Source organism: Nycticebus coucang, chromosome 1, assembly GCF_027406575.1.
Source record: "Nycticebus coucang isolate mNycCou1 chromosome 1, mNycCou1.pri, whole genome shotgun sequence".
In the NCBI taxonomy this organism is placed as follows: Eukaryota; Metazoa; Chordata; class Mammalia; order Primates; family Lorisidae; genus Nycticebus; species Nycticebus coucang.
This window is the reverse complement of record NC_069780.1, coordinates 37,795,425-37,811,647: the sequence shown is the minus strand read 5'-3', so window position 1 is coordinate 37,811,647 and position 16,223 is coordinate 37,795,425. Positions and strand designations below refer to the sequence as shown.

The 16,223-nt window shown below is 39.7% G+C and overlaps 1 protein-coding gene and 1 pseudogene across 2 annotated transcripts in view; both read right to left on the bottom strand.

Annotated features, from left to right (window-relative positions):
• Window positions 1-14,026, bottom strand: part of ENPEP (glutamyl aminopeptidase) — an 89,465-nt gene extending 75,439 nt beyond the window's left edge. For both annotated transcript variants that reach the window (XM_053566197.1, XM_053566228.1), the window contains exons 1-2: window positions 13,097-14,026; window positions 1,593-1,734 (exon numbers count right to left, since the gene is read on the bottom strand). In XM_053566197.1, the coding sequence (XP_053422172.1) occupies window positions 1,593-1,734; window positions 13,097-13,737 (783 nt within the window). In that variant the 5' untranslated portion in view covers window positions 13,738-14,026. The remainder of the gene's footprint in view (window positions 1-1,592; window positions 1,735-13,096) is intronic.
• LOC128591771 (uncharacterized) lies at window positions 9,764-9,838 on the bottom strand (annotated as a pseudogene).
• Window positions 14,027-16,223: the final 2,197 nt, after the last annotated feature.

Here is a 16,223-nt window from a genome sequence, read left to right as displayed (position 1 = left end):
CTGTTTCCCCGAAAATAAGACATCCTCCGAAAATAAGACCTACTTACAGGAAAGATAAGACGTCCCCTGAAAATAAGACCTAGCGCATCTTTGGGAGCACACCTTAAAATAAGTCTTATTTTGGGGGAAACAGGGTAGTAGAGGTGAAGAAGTGTAGCTCTGCCCAAAGAAAAGGTCAGAAGGGGGATGTAAAGTGAGGCTAGTAGGTCTGCCTTCTTTCTCTTCCGCCCTTCACTTTCCCCAGCTGTGCCAAGACATTCTGAAAGCATTTTGCTCTGATCCAATCTTCTGGACGGGTGTGTCATACTTTAAATGTATCCTTTCTTTTTTCTTCTCCAATCAAAACTTAATTTTCCAGGTGTCTACCACCGGAAGAAAACAAGTTGAAAAGCTAATTTCACACCGAGGCACGGATGACTGACGAAAGTACATTTTAATACTCTTAAGCTTTTGTTTGCTTTATTTTGTTCTTGCTTTTTCAAGACATAGTTTATTATTAAAAGAGATTAACTTTGATGATGGTATTTCAGACAGTGAATCAGGAGGATGGGAGATACTGTCTGGGGCTGAGTGTCCTCCTGGTACTAGGGAGATGACAATTGTACCTAAACATGAGCCTGCTCTTTTTATAGGTCAAATGCATAAATGATTAGAAGGCTCAGCTTTGAGCTAACGACACTGTAGGCAACTACATGACCCATTCTGGAGATGAGGGGCAGTAACAGAGGGAAGAGTTTTAACTTAACGAATAATTATACAGGCAGAAATTATTGTAGCCTGTTTTTTCGTTTTTTTAATATTCAACCAGCACTTCCTGTTGACCAGAAAACCTACTGGCACAGTGTTCCCTGAGGTTGGTGTCTACAGCCCAGTATTTGTGATGACTTTTTAAAGTAGCTTTATCTTTAAAATAAATAAATAAATAAATAAATCTAGGTTTATACAAAACTGAAGACTAAATGTTGAGTAGGCCCTTAAATCATTTACAGTTTGTAATTCCATTAGTTTGCCATTACTGTAACTTGTCATCACCAGGGGATTCGGCCAGGTAGAGAGCGTGGCAGCAGAGGCGTGCCTGTTATGTTCTCTCTTGCTCAGAAACCCCAAAGTGGCTTTTTTTACTGGTCTGTGATGTCTTAGACTTGTTTCAAGACTTCTAAGACTCAAAGAGAAATTGCCCAAGTGTATTTCAATCTTCTGAATAAACAATTGGCACTCATTTAGTTTTAGTATTCAGTAGGGTCTCATCATAGTGAATCAGGGAATTGACCTGGTGTTTTATTTATTTATTTTTTTTAGAGATAGTCTCACTTTGTTGCCCTTGGTAGAGTGTCGTGGCGTCACAGCTCATAGCAACCTCCAGCTCCTGGGCTTAGGCAATTCTCTTGCCTCAGCCTCCCAAGTAGTTGGGACTACAGGTCCCCACCACAACGTCCGGATATTTTTTTGTTGTGGTTTGGCTGGGGCTGGGTTTGAACCCACCACCCTCGGTATATGGGGCCAGCGCCCTACTCACTGAGCCACAGGCGCTGCCTTGACCTGGTGTTTTAAACAGACTATCTGCATAAACAGGACATTTCAAAAACACTCACCGCCACTGGCATATTTGAAAGTGCTGTATACTCTTTGGGGTGGATGATAGATATTATATAAGTTGCCTTTTTGTTGGGCTCGTCAAAGCAAGGGAAGGATTTCCTGGCATCTGTTGGTTCATGATCAGTAGCCGCAATGCTCCTTAAAATCAAACACAGAAACAAACAAAATGCATACTCCCACTTCTGACAGCCCTCATGCTTCTGTTCCTTGAAAAAAATAATGATGCAATTATAACTCTGACATTTCTTAATTTAAGGTTTCACCTAGAAATAGTCATCAAAGTCTTCCTACAATTTTTAGGTTGATAGAATACATGGAAATCCCAAGACAGATTGCTCCAGATATTTTATGCAAATAGTTAGATATTTTGATGCCACAACTAAAAGTCAATATATGAGCAAAAATAAATCCAATCATGAGCTCACACTATCTCCATCCCAGAGCCATTGAGCAACAATGTACTTTTTACATTGCTTAGTTTTTTAAAGTAAATATACAGCAATACTCTTAGTATAATATGCTTACATGTAAGAAAAAAGTATTGTTCATTAATATTTTTTTCACCATTACTCAGAAAACATATTTTCACTTCAAAATTATGGAAATACTAAAAATTGTCATTTTGCTTACACAAGCATAGGCCTGGTTAAAGACATAAAAAACTGCTGCTGTTTCTTTTCAGAAAGGGGCTTTAAATTAGGCTAAAGGTTATTTCACCTAGGGGATTACTCAGCACTGGCTTTGCATGGAAATGAAACTGAGGTTTTGTCCTTGGTGTATAAAAAAGAATGTCCCATTCGAGACAGGAACTGGATTCTGGAATATACATTCCTCTACTCCCTGACAGAACACAGCTGTTTGTATCTCATAGGATAGTTGGAAACAAGCTTTTGAATACACACACACACACCCCACACACATGCACTTGTGAACACACAAACATTTATGCATGCAGATAAACTTGCAGATATTACTCTGGGTGCTGAGGAAACAACAAAGACTGTGTAGATAAGGCCCCAGATTTCTTGCAGGGTGTTAGACAACACACATACAAATAGATAATTTAGGAGAGTGATGAGAGCAATACAGAAAATAAAACAGTGGACGTGGCAGAGAATGACTAGGACAGTGGTGAGCAATTTTCCGTAGAGTGGAGAGAGAGAAACTCTTGGAATAGACTACTGCTTGCTGAGATCTGAATCCTGAGAAAAAGCCATACATGTGAAGAGTAAGGAAAATGTGTTCGAGGAGGGGGACCAGGAAAGTTTAAATTCTCTAAGTCGGAAAATAAACTTGATGTGGCTGAGGAACTGAAAGGTGTCCAGTGTCATTGAAATACGGTGAACCAGAAGGGACTGGGCCAAAAGACAAGTTTGACACGAGGTCAGTAGAGGCCAAATCAGGAAAGTATCACAGGCCCTGGGAAGGGTCTGCATTTCATGTTGGTCCAAGAATTTACTGTAGTCTAGGATTTGACTGGATCGGCCACATCTGGAGTTACTGGAACATCAAAATAAATAAAACTATTGAATACAATAAAAATCCATGAATCTTTACTCTGATGTTTAAGAGGAATAAATAAATAGCAGAGAAGGGAAAACCTTCCTTACAATAGATTGCCCTCTAAGACTTTTTAAAGAAATAATGAATTTAGAAAATCATCGGTGAATGTCAAAACAAGTAGGTAAATTTTGCCGAGGAAGGGGTATTTGCATACTTTCAAAGAGCCTCCCGGAAAATTACTTACAAAGAGAATAATTTTAATTTTACAATGGAGAAACTTGTTGTATACTACCTTAAATTAGCAATGAAATGTGGCATCACTGTAAAGTATCTCAAGAACGGAAGAAAAAGTATCCAGTGTACTCAGCCCTACTATGAAACTAATTTAGGGTTTTCACATGAAAGCTATAACCCAGTTACAACCTAAGAATAGGGGGAAGGGGGAGAGGGAGGAGAGGGAGGGGGGAAGTAGGCAGAGGGAGGGAGATTGGTGGGATTACACCTGCGGTGCATCTTACAAGAGTACATGTGAAACTCAGTAAATGTGGAATGTAAATGTCTTAGCACAATAACTAAGTAAATGCCAGGAAGGCTATGTTAACCAGTGTGATGAAAATGTGTCAAACGGTCTATGAAACAACGGTACGGTGCCCTATGATCACATTAATGTACACAGCTATGATTTAATAAAAAAAAAAAAGGGGGAGAGAAAAAAAAAAGAAATGTGGCATCACTAATGATAGTCCAAACCAACAAGATTTGTTTCTTAATTTGTTGAGGGGGACACGACATCACTTCTGTGATATTCCTGACAAAAATGCTTGAGTTGCATTTTCAAATCATAAGGACAGTCAGACAAACTAAAATTGAGGGACATTCTCAAAATAACTGGCCTGTGCTCTTCAAAAATATCAGTGGTGATAAAGACAAAGAAGGGCTAAAGGACTTTCTAGAGTAAAGATGTCTAAAAGGGTGTGACATTAAATGCAACAAATAATTTCCAGACTGCATCCTTACAAAGACATGATTGGGTCAATTAAAGAAATGTGATTATGGATTGTGATTTAGATAATGGTATCGTGTTACATTTCCTGATTTTATTGTACTGTGCTTATTTTAGGGAATGCCTCAGTACTTAAGAAATATACTCTGATGTTAAAGGGTAAAAGGGAACAGTATCTGAAGGTACTCTCTTAAAGGGATGGGGGTGGAATTAGTATAAAATGTAAACAGTTGGCGAATCTGGGTACACTGCCTATTTCTAGCAGGTCCTTGTTCTATTCCTATAACTTTTCTGTAAGTTTGTAATTAGTTTAAAATAAAAAGTTACCCAAGGAAATTCTCAGCTAAGAATTTATTCTGTAATAGAATAATTAGCCTTGTAGTCAACTGGAGTTTGTAGTTAACCATATACATATATAGTTATATATAGAATATAAAGAAACCTATACACGGTCCCACAATATTAAGATTTTATAAGATTCACCAAGCTCCAACCCCATGTTTAGTCAGCTGCCTTTTTCTTCTTCTGAAGAAGAATTCCTTTGGCTTCTGGTTTCTTCTAGAAGCAGAGGAAAAGGAAAAGTCACTCTCTGGAAGAAAGTTTCAGCTTAGTCATTCCTCAGGAATAAGCCAGCTGACTCATTTGAGAATCGGCATGTGTCTCTGTGTGTGCACGACTTCGTGTGTGGTAGGTGAGGGCAAAGAGGGAGTGGAATGACATTTTCCTAAGCAATAGCCTTTAGGTAGGTTTTCGAATACTTTATTTCACGCTCTGCTAGATGCTAGAGAGTAAATACACTCCAGAGGACCCAAGAGAGAAAAGAATTTTCAACCTTTTTCTTGCCTTCTCTCTTGATTGTAGGCAAAAATTGTCTCCCTCCATTACAGTATTCTTGAACTTGCCTCTGGACAGGAAACAGTACCGTGCTGGAGACGTCTCTGTACAGTGTGTTTGGTCTACCTTGGTGGGCCTCTCCTTGATTGTTAATCACAAGTGTAACACCATTCCTGTGACCTGGATTTACACTGCTGTAGGTAAAGTGACATTCATCAACCAGAGAGCTACGAAGAGCAAAATCCTTAGATTCCGACCCTACGCTAGATGCATCTCAGCCCCCAAATGTCAAACCTTGTGTCCTCATCTGTAAAACTTAGTTAACAGAGCATGGGGGAGCCTCCTCACAGGTCATGGGAAAGTCAGAGGGTGTTGATCACCTCCAGTGATACATTTGAAACTCTCTGAAAATTTACATAATGGGGTTAGGATGTATCTTATTCTGTATCTTATACATGCAGGTGCTAACTATGCTTTCTGACATAGCATTTTCCACAATCCAAAATACTTAAAATGCATTTGACTGGAATATGTACTGAAACAAAATTACTTGGTATATAAATACTATAGGCAATGTTTAAAAATGGTAACCTGTCATTTTCTGATGAACTTCTAAATAACTCAAAAACCCCTATTTATATATGCTAAGTTCCATCAACAGTCACTCATCATTTCCAAATGCTGAGGTATATGCGAATTTGAAAACAAGATAAATGAGATGGCGATACAAAACCACTTCGCAGATCACAACTTCTTTGAGGAGGTTTTATTCAGTGATGGAAAGTTCTTTTGAAAATCAGACAATTTGTGTTGCACATTAATAAGACAAGCCTGACGACTAGCACATGTTCAGAGTGAGTCTTGGGTATGCCCTGAAAAATCTTCGTGCGGCGCAGCGTGCTAAGGGAAGCTGCTTTTCCACAGGGGCCTCTCCACACCATGATAATGTAGTAAGTCACTTACTACACCTAGTGCAGCACAACAGTATTCTCTGTGATTTACTTATTTACGAAAAGGAAGCACACTTCTCCGAGTGATCAGATCACAATGACTTAGAGGAAGGGAGAGAGGCAATGACACAAGTCTCAGCTTGGTTCACCCTGAGTCAACTTTGAAAACAAAACAAAGAGCTACCTGATTATCTCATAAATCATCTGGCATGCTGTTTCTAATGAAGACTCTCAGCCTGTGTTCAGCAATTTAATAAGATGAGCTAGCAAAATATACAGCAAGGTCGAGGTGAAATCCTTAAACAAAGGGCTTCTGATGCAGGAGAGGCCGCCACATTCCTAAGGGTCTGTGCACACTGACTACAGGACTCCAGAAATGTGTCGGGGAGCTGGACAGTGCAAGACACCCACCTAGATTATTCAGACCCTAGTGTGGTTTTTTTTTATGGTGGTTTGAATGAACCAGTTAATTACTTTAACTTTATTTTCGAATTTTACTTTTTTCTATGTAGAAGATATTCAAAGTCAAGTAAAATTTCTTTTTGTTTCCTCACTTCCAGTATAAAGGAAATTACTTAGCCTCCTGCACCAAGTAAACAAGACTAAAAAGAAAATCTATTTTTATTGATAATGGAATAATAGCTTGCTATGTCAATCTAAGACTATAATGAATAAATTGACATATAACATATAACAAAAATTTCAAGGAGTAGGGCGCTGGCCCCACATGCCAGAGGTGGCGGGTTCAAACCCAGCCCTGGCCAAAAACTGCAAAAAAAAAAAGATGAAATATCTGCATGCTTGAGTATATCTAGACATCATGCATGTGAGAATCTCTCTCTCTCTCACACACACGCACACGCACATACACACACAGCTAAGATCATCTCCTTGTTATTTCCACTCAATTCCTAAATCTTTATCACAGATTCTAAGCTTGTGCTTCAGACTTATTTATCCAACTGGCTACTAGTTATCTCTTCTTATATGTCTGGCAGGCCATCAACACCTCTGGCACGGAATCTATAACCTTCCAAACCAGCTCTCTGCCTTCCATTTTTAATATCAATTAAAGCTGAGGGCTCTCAGCCAGATCAGATATCTAGGGCAGCCTAAATCTATAACTTTAATTCACCCTTCCCCATAGTTAATCAATCTGAAAATCCTGGAAACCTTCCCTCCAAACAATTTTCACCACTGTGTCCTATTCTCTCTTCCCTGAAATCACTGTTCTATCTGATCCTCCTTTCCTTTTTCCTGGATTGTTGCTCTATTTCCCAAATACCCAGGTGGAGAGTTAGTGCTTTCCTTCACCATCCACATTGATTTTTCCATCCTAAAGCTTATCATAACCTTTCTTCCTTTTCTTCCTGCCTGCTTTCCTGAGTTATCTCTAGCTGGCCTCTTCATAGAAACTTCCCCCTACGAATTAATTTTCTCATCCCTTCTCTGTTTTTCTCACTTGATCCCTTTCCTTTTTGCCTTGATATATTCTCACTTGTCTGTGCCTATTGAAATTTCACCATAATGGGCAGCGCCTGTGGCTCAGTGAGTAGGGCGCCGGCCCCATATGCCGAGGATGGCGGGTTCAAACCCAGCCCCGGCCAAACTGCAACAAAAAATAGCCGGGCGTTGTGGCAGGCGCCTGTAGTCCCAGCTGCTCGGGAGGCTGAGGCAAGAGAATCGCGTAAGCCCAGGAGTTGGAGGTTGCTGTGAGCCGTGTGACGCCATGGCACTCTACCGAGGGCCATAAAGTGAGACTCTGTCTCTACAAAAAAAAAAATAAATATAAAAAAAAAAAAAAAAAAGAAATTTCACCATAATATCAAAATCCAGCTTAAATCCTAACAATGCAAGAAGAACACTCTGAAAACCCAAACTAGAAAAGATCTGAAGCTCCGTTAACTTATTTTCATGTTCCTTGTCCATTCTACTATTTCTCAGTCCTTTAAGTATGAAGATTGCATTCTTAAACCAAAAGGAAAAAATTGTAAACTCTTCCCTTTCACAGAATGGGGAGAAAATGAACCAAAGGAAAATTTCCACCCTGACTAAGAGGGAAGAGATGTTCTTGGTGGAAGTTGGACTCATTTATGGGAAAGGGGCTGGGTGATGAAGTAGGTCCCAGAATGTTCTAGACAGCACTGTGAAAGCTTGACTGTGAAAATGTTTCCATATATTCATTCAATAATATTTGAGTGCTTCTCGTGCGCTAGGCCATAAACAAGGCAGATAAATCCCTACCCTTAGGAATGCCACAGAAGAGTCCCTAGTCACAGATAACTGGGAAACTGCACTCTAGGTCATTCCTTAGAGTAGGGGTGCACATTTTCGTACAATAAAAGTCTTTGAAAAGTTCCATCATCCAAAAACAAAAACAGATCACTTTGTATTTATTTTAACAGTATTACTGCCCAAACTAACAGAATCCCTCCCTAGTTTTGTTTTTGTTCCCCCACCCCCAATGATATCACTAAGATCCCATGCAACTAGGACTCTGGGGGACACACTTGGAGGAATGCTGAGTGAGCACCATTCAGATGCTGAGAAGGAAATGCTGAACCTCAGAGAGAAGAAGATACGTACTTTGGAGATTTGAGCAGAGGGGCACTCTGGTTGGGAAGAGAACAACGAAATGTGATGTAACACCCTGAGAAAGAATGGGAAGAAAGAAAGGGTGGGCAGGGAAAAATTCCAAGAGTTCCAGATTTTCTAAATGTTTTTATTCCTCACACCCTAAGTAACAGATTCAGAAGAGGTAGATCAATAAAGAAAAAGTGACTTTTGATGTTTCTAAACTTCTTTCTCCAAACCTCACTATAAGTCTGTCTCCAGCAAGATCGGGTGGAAGTTGTTGCTAAGGAACTCCAGCTCCTACACTTCTCCGCTTCTCCCTCTGCCTTTCCATCTTGAGGCAAAGAATCTTGGATAGTTGTCTCCTCTTTGTGAGATCCAGGGCTGTGTTTGCAGAAATCAAGTAATTTGGGTTACTTACACAGTGCAATCATGTTTAATTAATTTGAATTGTGGTCATTGCATTAATATCCCAAACTGTTAATACTCAATCCTGGAGTTAAATTTCACATTAAGACAGAAAGGTCAGACCATATAATTTTGACTGCATACTTCCAGTGTATTCCTATGATGATATTCACATCTCTAAAACCAGCGGGGTGTTATGGCAGGCACCTATAGTCCCAGCTACTTGGGAGGCTGAGGCAAGAGGATAGCTTGAGCCCAAGACTTTGAGGTTGCTATGAACTATGATGCCACGGCACTCCACCAAGGAGGATAAAGCGAGACTCTGTCTCGAAAAAAAAAAAATTGTATGGACATGGTATAAGATGAAGCTCCCCCTACTATATGAAAGAATGGTGCTACTCCCAGTGAACTCACTCTGGCAACCCTTATATGGACTCTGTGGATGAGAATTCCTGGAGGCTGCGTTGTCAAAATGTTACTCCCAGGCTTAAAAAAAAAACCATAATGCACTTTTCTCATGTGCTTGAAATATTTCACAACGAGGAAAACAAAAAATATTCCATTTAGCCTAAATGAGTTTGTTGAGCAGACGCCAGAACTGTTTCAAAACTGTGTGTGCAGTACAGAACTGGCAGCGTCCTGTGTAAAGGGGGAGCTTCGACTTCCCCCAGTGAAAACACAGTCGGGAACGCCAGGGAGAGCCTCGCTGAGCATCAGCCTTACTTGCCAATCTTGCTGTCACTTAGTACTTTCCAACAAAAAATTAAGTCAGTGGAGTTTCAGAATGACGGCTCTCGGGTATGTATTTTATGGTCAAATTAACTGGTATAGTAAAACAATCCAAAGAGTCACAATGTATAGTATATATTTGATTATATAATATTTTTCCAGACTTATAAAGTACATAAATAAATTTTTTAACGGAAATGACATGCTACACTTGATCTTAGCCAAAAGGCTGAGAAGCCATAAATGGAAACTATGGGGCCCCATATTTTTTGGCCTTCTAGTGTGTGTAAAATTTTATTTCTTTTATAAATATTTTGTTCTTTGCTCAGATGAAATTTCTATTGTCTCCACACTCTATGAAGGAGTGTTAAAGCTTTAGTAATAATAATTTAAAAGTTTTGACTCGTTTTCGCTTTTCACCACTGAATTTTTAGAATCTCTTTACAGTGCCCTTTTCTCCAATAAGCTGGCAAACACTTTAAAAAACCATTGTGTCAATGATTTTTTGTGCCTATTTCCCTAGTAAGGCTTAGAGAAATAGGCACTTTTATGCACTGTTGGTGGAAATGGAATTTGGAACTTACTTTCTGAAAGTCAGTTTGAAGACACGCACGCATACACATGTTCATGGGTATATACATTATACATGTGTGTATACATACAGACACAAATACATGCATTCACACGTATGTGGTTTTGGCCAATCTTCTAGGGATTTTCTCATAAAAATATGAGAAAATGTTCACAGTTATTAACAAAGATGTTCATTGTATTCTTCTAGGTGCTCATAGGTAAAAATGTAGAAGCAAATTAAACACTCACATTTAATGGAAAAGTTGAATAAATCACACTGGCGTCATAGAATGGCTTACCACATATCCATCAACTCGCTTGTGGCATGATACCAAATGACATGTTAAAGCATTGTTGCTATATTGAAAAAGGATGTTAAAACATCCTGCATTCAATATAATAATGCGGTGTTATCTTCAAGACAAAATACTAGAAGAGTCCGTCAACCACGGCCATACTTGGGTGATAAATTCTTGTACGAATTTTTATTTTTTTCTTATCGTTTTCTCTGTTTCCAAGTTTTCTGCAAATAATGTATATTATTTATATAATAAATAAGCAAAATAGAAGTTAAAAGTTTCTTAATAGGGCGGCGCCTGTGGCTCAGTCGGTAAGGCGCCGGCCCCATATACCGAGGGTGGCAGGTTCAAACTTGGCCCTGGCTGAATTGCAACCAAAACAATAGCTGGGCGTTGTGGCAGGCACCTGTAGTCCCAGCTACTCGGGAGACTGAGGCAAGAGAATCACTTAAGCCCAGGAGTTGGAGGTTGCTGTGAGCTGTGTGAGGCCACGGCACTCTACCCAGGGCCATAAAGTGAGACTCTGTCTCTACAAAAAAAAAAAAAAAAAGAAAGTTTCTTAATACATTTGTATCCTTTAGCCTGTCAATTCTATTTTTAGCACTATATCCTAACCAAAGGAAATAAACTGATACATATATAAAGATATATTTACAATTACGTTCTTTCATGTCTTATTTATAATAATAAAATACTGGAAGCAACTCAAATCTTCAAAAATAGGGAATTAGTTTTAAGTGGTGCATTCATACAATGGAATATTGTGGTAATCCTTAAAATGGGATTTATTTATTTATTTTGAGACAGAGTCTCACTGTTGCCCCAAACTAGAATGCCAGGGTGCATCAGCCTAGCTCACAGAACTTCAAGCTATCCTCCTGCTCAGCCTCCCAAGCAGCTGGAACATAGGCAGCCACCACAATGCCCAGCTAGTTTTTCTATTTTTAGGAGAGACGGTCTTGCTCTTGCTCAGACTGGTCTTGAACTCTTGAGCTCAAGCAATCCTCCTGCCTCTGCATCCCAAGGTGCTAAGGTTATAGGTGTGAGCGACCACACTCAGCCTAAAATAAGATTCTTAAAAGTATTTAAGAATAAAGGGAAATGTTCATAATGTATTAAGCTAAAAAGGTACATAGATTGATAGAACAGAAATAATGCATTTACAATTTTGATTGCCTAGAAAAATATTAGAATGTAAAATTAACATGTTAATAGGAATTACCTCTAGGTGGTAATATTATTTATAGGTTATTTTGATTTTCCTTTTTTATAATTTTTTATGCTTTCAGAAATACAATTTTTATAAACAGAAAAATATGTAAATAATAAAGAAGATTGTTTTGCTGTCAGCAATATTAAGATATAGACTCTAGATAAGCTTGATCCCTCTGAATATTTTCTTCAAGTTATTTCCTCTCTATTAGGATATCACACAGTAATACAGGGATATTTAAATGTTTCTTTTAGTCCTAGGTCTCTTTAACAAACAGTAGGAAAAATTTGGATCAAAAGATTTGCTTTCCTCTATAAAATGCTTCAAACGACAGAGGAAAGGACTATTCAGTATACTTACATTTCTGAATCACAACGCAAAACTTTTCTAATCATTTACCTCATTGGAATCTAATCAGGAAAAAGTCAAGGTTCTCTCCAGTCCTGTGACACCTGAGGTGTGGTGCAGCCTTCCTCTCTGATTCAAGGGCCACGTCCACAGCAGGAAGGTTTTTTGAGTTCATTGATAAAGTTTATGCCTTTAACATAGCTATAGTAATGCCACAGATTAATACAAATAGCAGGTGGGCAGGTGGGCAGGTGGGTAGACTATGCCCGAGTGCTCATTCACTCACACACACACACACACACACACATACACACACACATATCAACGTCTTAGTGCAAAAAATATTCGTATGCACTAAGTTACTCAGTGTGCCTTTTATGTTGAAAAGGCTTGGCATTACCTTTGCATATTGCAAGACAAGCCATGAGCCCCCAGATTGATCCATATGCTCCTACTGATGTGTGAACTCAACCAGGATTTCCTGAAAGCCTATATGTAAAACAGGGTTCCCACCATACAAGATAAAAAAGACACCATCCTGCCTGCCTTCCTAGATGAAGGCGCAAAGACAAGTCTGTGAATCTCATGTAATTTTTCAGTGTTTTTCTTCTCTAATAAAAGGACAACACAGTAATTAACATTTACTAATTTTTCACCTAAAATGAGTTTAAAATCACTTCACCTAAAAGTTGAGTTTAGCATCATTGCCATACAAGAATATCCCTGGGGGAAATTTTCCCAACATACCTGGTTTTAAAATCGGACACAATTTCTGTAAATATTAAGGACAGGGTGCACTCTCCCATGGTTTCTCCTGCTGGAATAATGACTTACACGGATGTTTTACTTCGTGCAGTTCTTTCACTACTTTACAGTTTTATGATCGACTTTTAAAATACAGCAGAGCAACAATTTGTACTTTCCAGACGGCGGGCGGAATTGAAACCAAGGGCAGAGGAAGATCAGACCCACAAAATAATGAAAAGGTGGAAAGTGAAAAGGAAAGGAAAAGAAACAGAAAGCAGGTATGTGAGCCTCGGGGATGTAAAGCAAAACGGATATTTACTTGGTTTGCCCGTTCTCCGTGTATGTGGTCCTGTAAAACCCCACGAGGGAGCCGTTCAGCCAGCCGGCGAACTCCAAGGTCAGGGCGTAGAGACCGTCACCGCCGCTGGGGGGAAGGTCTTCTTCGGCCTCCACCACCACGTACTCCTGCTTTTTGTACTCGAAGCACCTCTTCACGGGCACCTGCTCCCCTGAGGGCCTCTTCAGGGCCGGGAGCTGGGTGATCCTCGTCTCCCGGAGGTGCAGCCACAGGTGCCGGGTGGGCCTGCTCACATTGATGGAGATGGTCACGGTGCCCGTGTACGTGTCCTCCTCCAGCCGGGGCTGCACCTCCAGGTCGTAGTGTACAGGGCTGATGAAGTCCGGCAGCCTGAAGTTTGTCCACTCCCCACTTTCATCTTCGCTGGCAGGACAGATGTCCCGGTCCTGGGGAGGAAGATCCGAAGGACTAGCAGTGGAGGGCAGGTGGGAAGGAGCCGGCGTTGAGCCCTGTCCCGAGTCTCCGCTGGAGTCACACGATCTGGTCAAGCCCACAGCAAGTCCTACTATTAAGCCTACTCCCACCACCACCGCACAGATAATGGCCACATGTTTTGTTTTAATGCAGTATCTCTTAGAGCCCTCTCCCTCTGCAAAGTTCATGTTTGTTTCCCAAGTCAAAAGTTACACATAAAAGGATGTTAAATTTCACTAACGTCAGCAGACTTCCTTTTTAAATTGGAAGGGATCCCCTGGTGTGGCAGCCTGGTTTCGTTTTTCCCACACCTCTCTCTGGCTTCTGGCGTCTTTTCCTCTCTCTCTCCACGTTCCCACCGGCCCCTCAAGGATGAAGGCGGAAACAAGGAGGGGTTGGAATGAGGAGTCCTTCAGGGGAGGCGAGCTGGAGGAAGACTGCTGCCCAGAGTATTGTCACAGCTCCTCTTATAAACCACGCATCCCCACCCCTACCCTTCCTGCACTCCAGCAAGTTAAATATAAAACAGGGCTTAGCTTATCAACCAAGAGAGGATGATCCTTTGCCAAAGCTCTGTCAGCAGCTTTCAGGGAGAAAGCGTTTAGGTGAGGTGTGCTTACGGTAGAAAATCTCAACCTTTGCCACTAGGTCTGCGGCTTCTTCCTGTTCGGTTCACACTCTCTCTTTTTCTTAACTAAAAGGCTTCTTGAATTTCGGCTATTTTTATCAGGTAGCTTCCCAAGAAGCTAAATGTTTTCTATCCATTCTTTTCCCTTTTATTATGTAAACATTCAAACCCTGCCCTTTGGAGAGGTCATGTCCTGAATTTGGGTGCTCAAGAGTGTGATACAAAGATTCAGAGACCTACTCAGTAAACATTTTTTAAATTGGTGAATTAGCACAGCACAGCCAGGTAACACTGAATCAGTGCAGTGTATATCGGATGAAAGAGAGAAGGAGAACATGAAGAAAATATTCAAAGCAGTAGTGGAGCTGGAAAGCATTAGAAGACAGAAATCAAAAAGAGGAAAGGCTTGAAATTCCAAGACAAAGAAGGTCTTGTGTCTGCAGTTTGCCCCCAAGTGACATGAACTTCTGTAGATTTTGATGTGGTGGAGCAGGTTTGAAGCATGTTTCAGATTGGAAAGCCAGCCTGTTGAGAGAACTATTACCACTGCAAATCTTGCTTCTGAATGACAAAGTAGAGGGACAGGAAATCACAATAACCTTCATACTTATGGGTAGCTTAGATGTAGAGACCCAAGCCATCTCTAGAAATAGCAGTACAAAAATAATTATAAAAATCTTGAGAGTTTTCTATATGCCAGATATAATGGTAAGTATTTTGTAGGAGTTATTTAAATCTTCCCAACCACCCTATGAATTTGGTACTATTAACATACGGATTTTAGAGATGGGAGGACTTGATATTTGAAGAGATTAAGTAATTGCTCAAGGCCACAAAACCGGTCAGTAGCAGAACTGGGGTTTGAGCACAGGGTGTCTGAGTCCATGGCCGTATATGTAGTATCTCCCCTACATTACCCTGCCTCCATCTCTGAAGAGGAGAAATATTCAAGGCTTAGGTAACTATAAAAAAGTTAGTATTTCCAAAAGTGCAATCTATGGATATTAATAGATATACTTGCCGAGCAGACAATGCTGGGTTAGGTAAAGTTATAATAAAAATCTTTGTTCATTAGCCTCCACTTTCTCAGAGCCTCTAAGGGTGACATATGAGCACATTGTGAGCCTTCCAGAGAGAAAAACTCGTGGGAGTGCTTTCCACATTTAGTTGACAAGAGAGCCTTTTTTGGTGAGGAACTTTTCTGAGGGACTTATGTTCTGTGAAACACACTCTGAGAAATGCTGCTTTGAATTGTTCTAATATGCAAACTAAACAACAACAATAACAACAACAAAAACCTTTAAAAGTAAAAGGGTTCATTTCACTCTATACCATTTCTGTCGTTTATCATAAAATAGTTAATGAGATAAAAAGAATTAAAGGGAAGACTAAATTATAGGTCGACCTTGTATTTATTAATTTTACATTCTGAAGCAATGAATTTTTTGAGATAATAGTTTGTTTAAATTTGGTGAATGACCTTCCTGAATTTTAGCCCTTGAAACTCCCTTTTATTGAAAAGATTATCTGTATTTCTCTAAATGTTGGATGGGTGACGTATTTTGATGTATTTCTCAAAAATAAAAGGCAAACGATGGACCAAATATACTTCAACATATTGAAAGGAAAAACAGAAGGAAAAGCATTTGGAGCAGTGTACATAAAATTATATTAAACTGTAAACTTTCTTTTCAATTTCAGAAAAGGTAAACACATGAAATTTCTTAAAGTTGACCTTATCTAAAAAGGCAGCAATTTTATCAGTAAACCCTGTGCTTGGACTAGATTGAACAAAGATAGTAGACCCTTGGGGAAGAGTACTGTCAAGGAGGATTGAGAATGGCCACCTGCTATGAAATATCCCTCCTACTCTGCCTGAAATTCCATGTATAAGGGATACATTATCTAAATGCATTTTATTGCTAGAAGAAATAAAATCTCTTCTATCCAGGTATATAGTGTGTATGCATATGTGTGTAAATTTTGAAGCTAAGGTCCAGTTCTAGCCACAGTATCTTATTAGTATCAACCTGTGTGAGGTGTCTA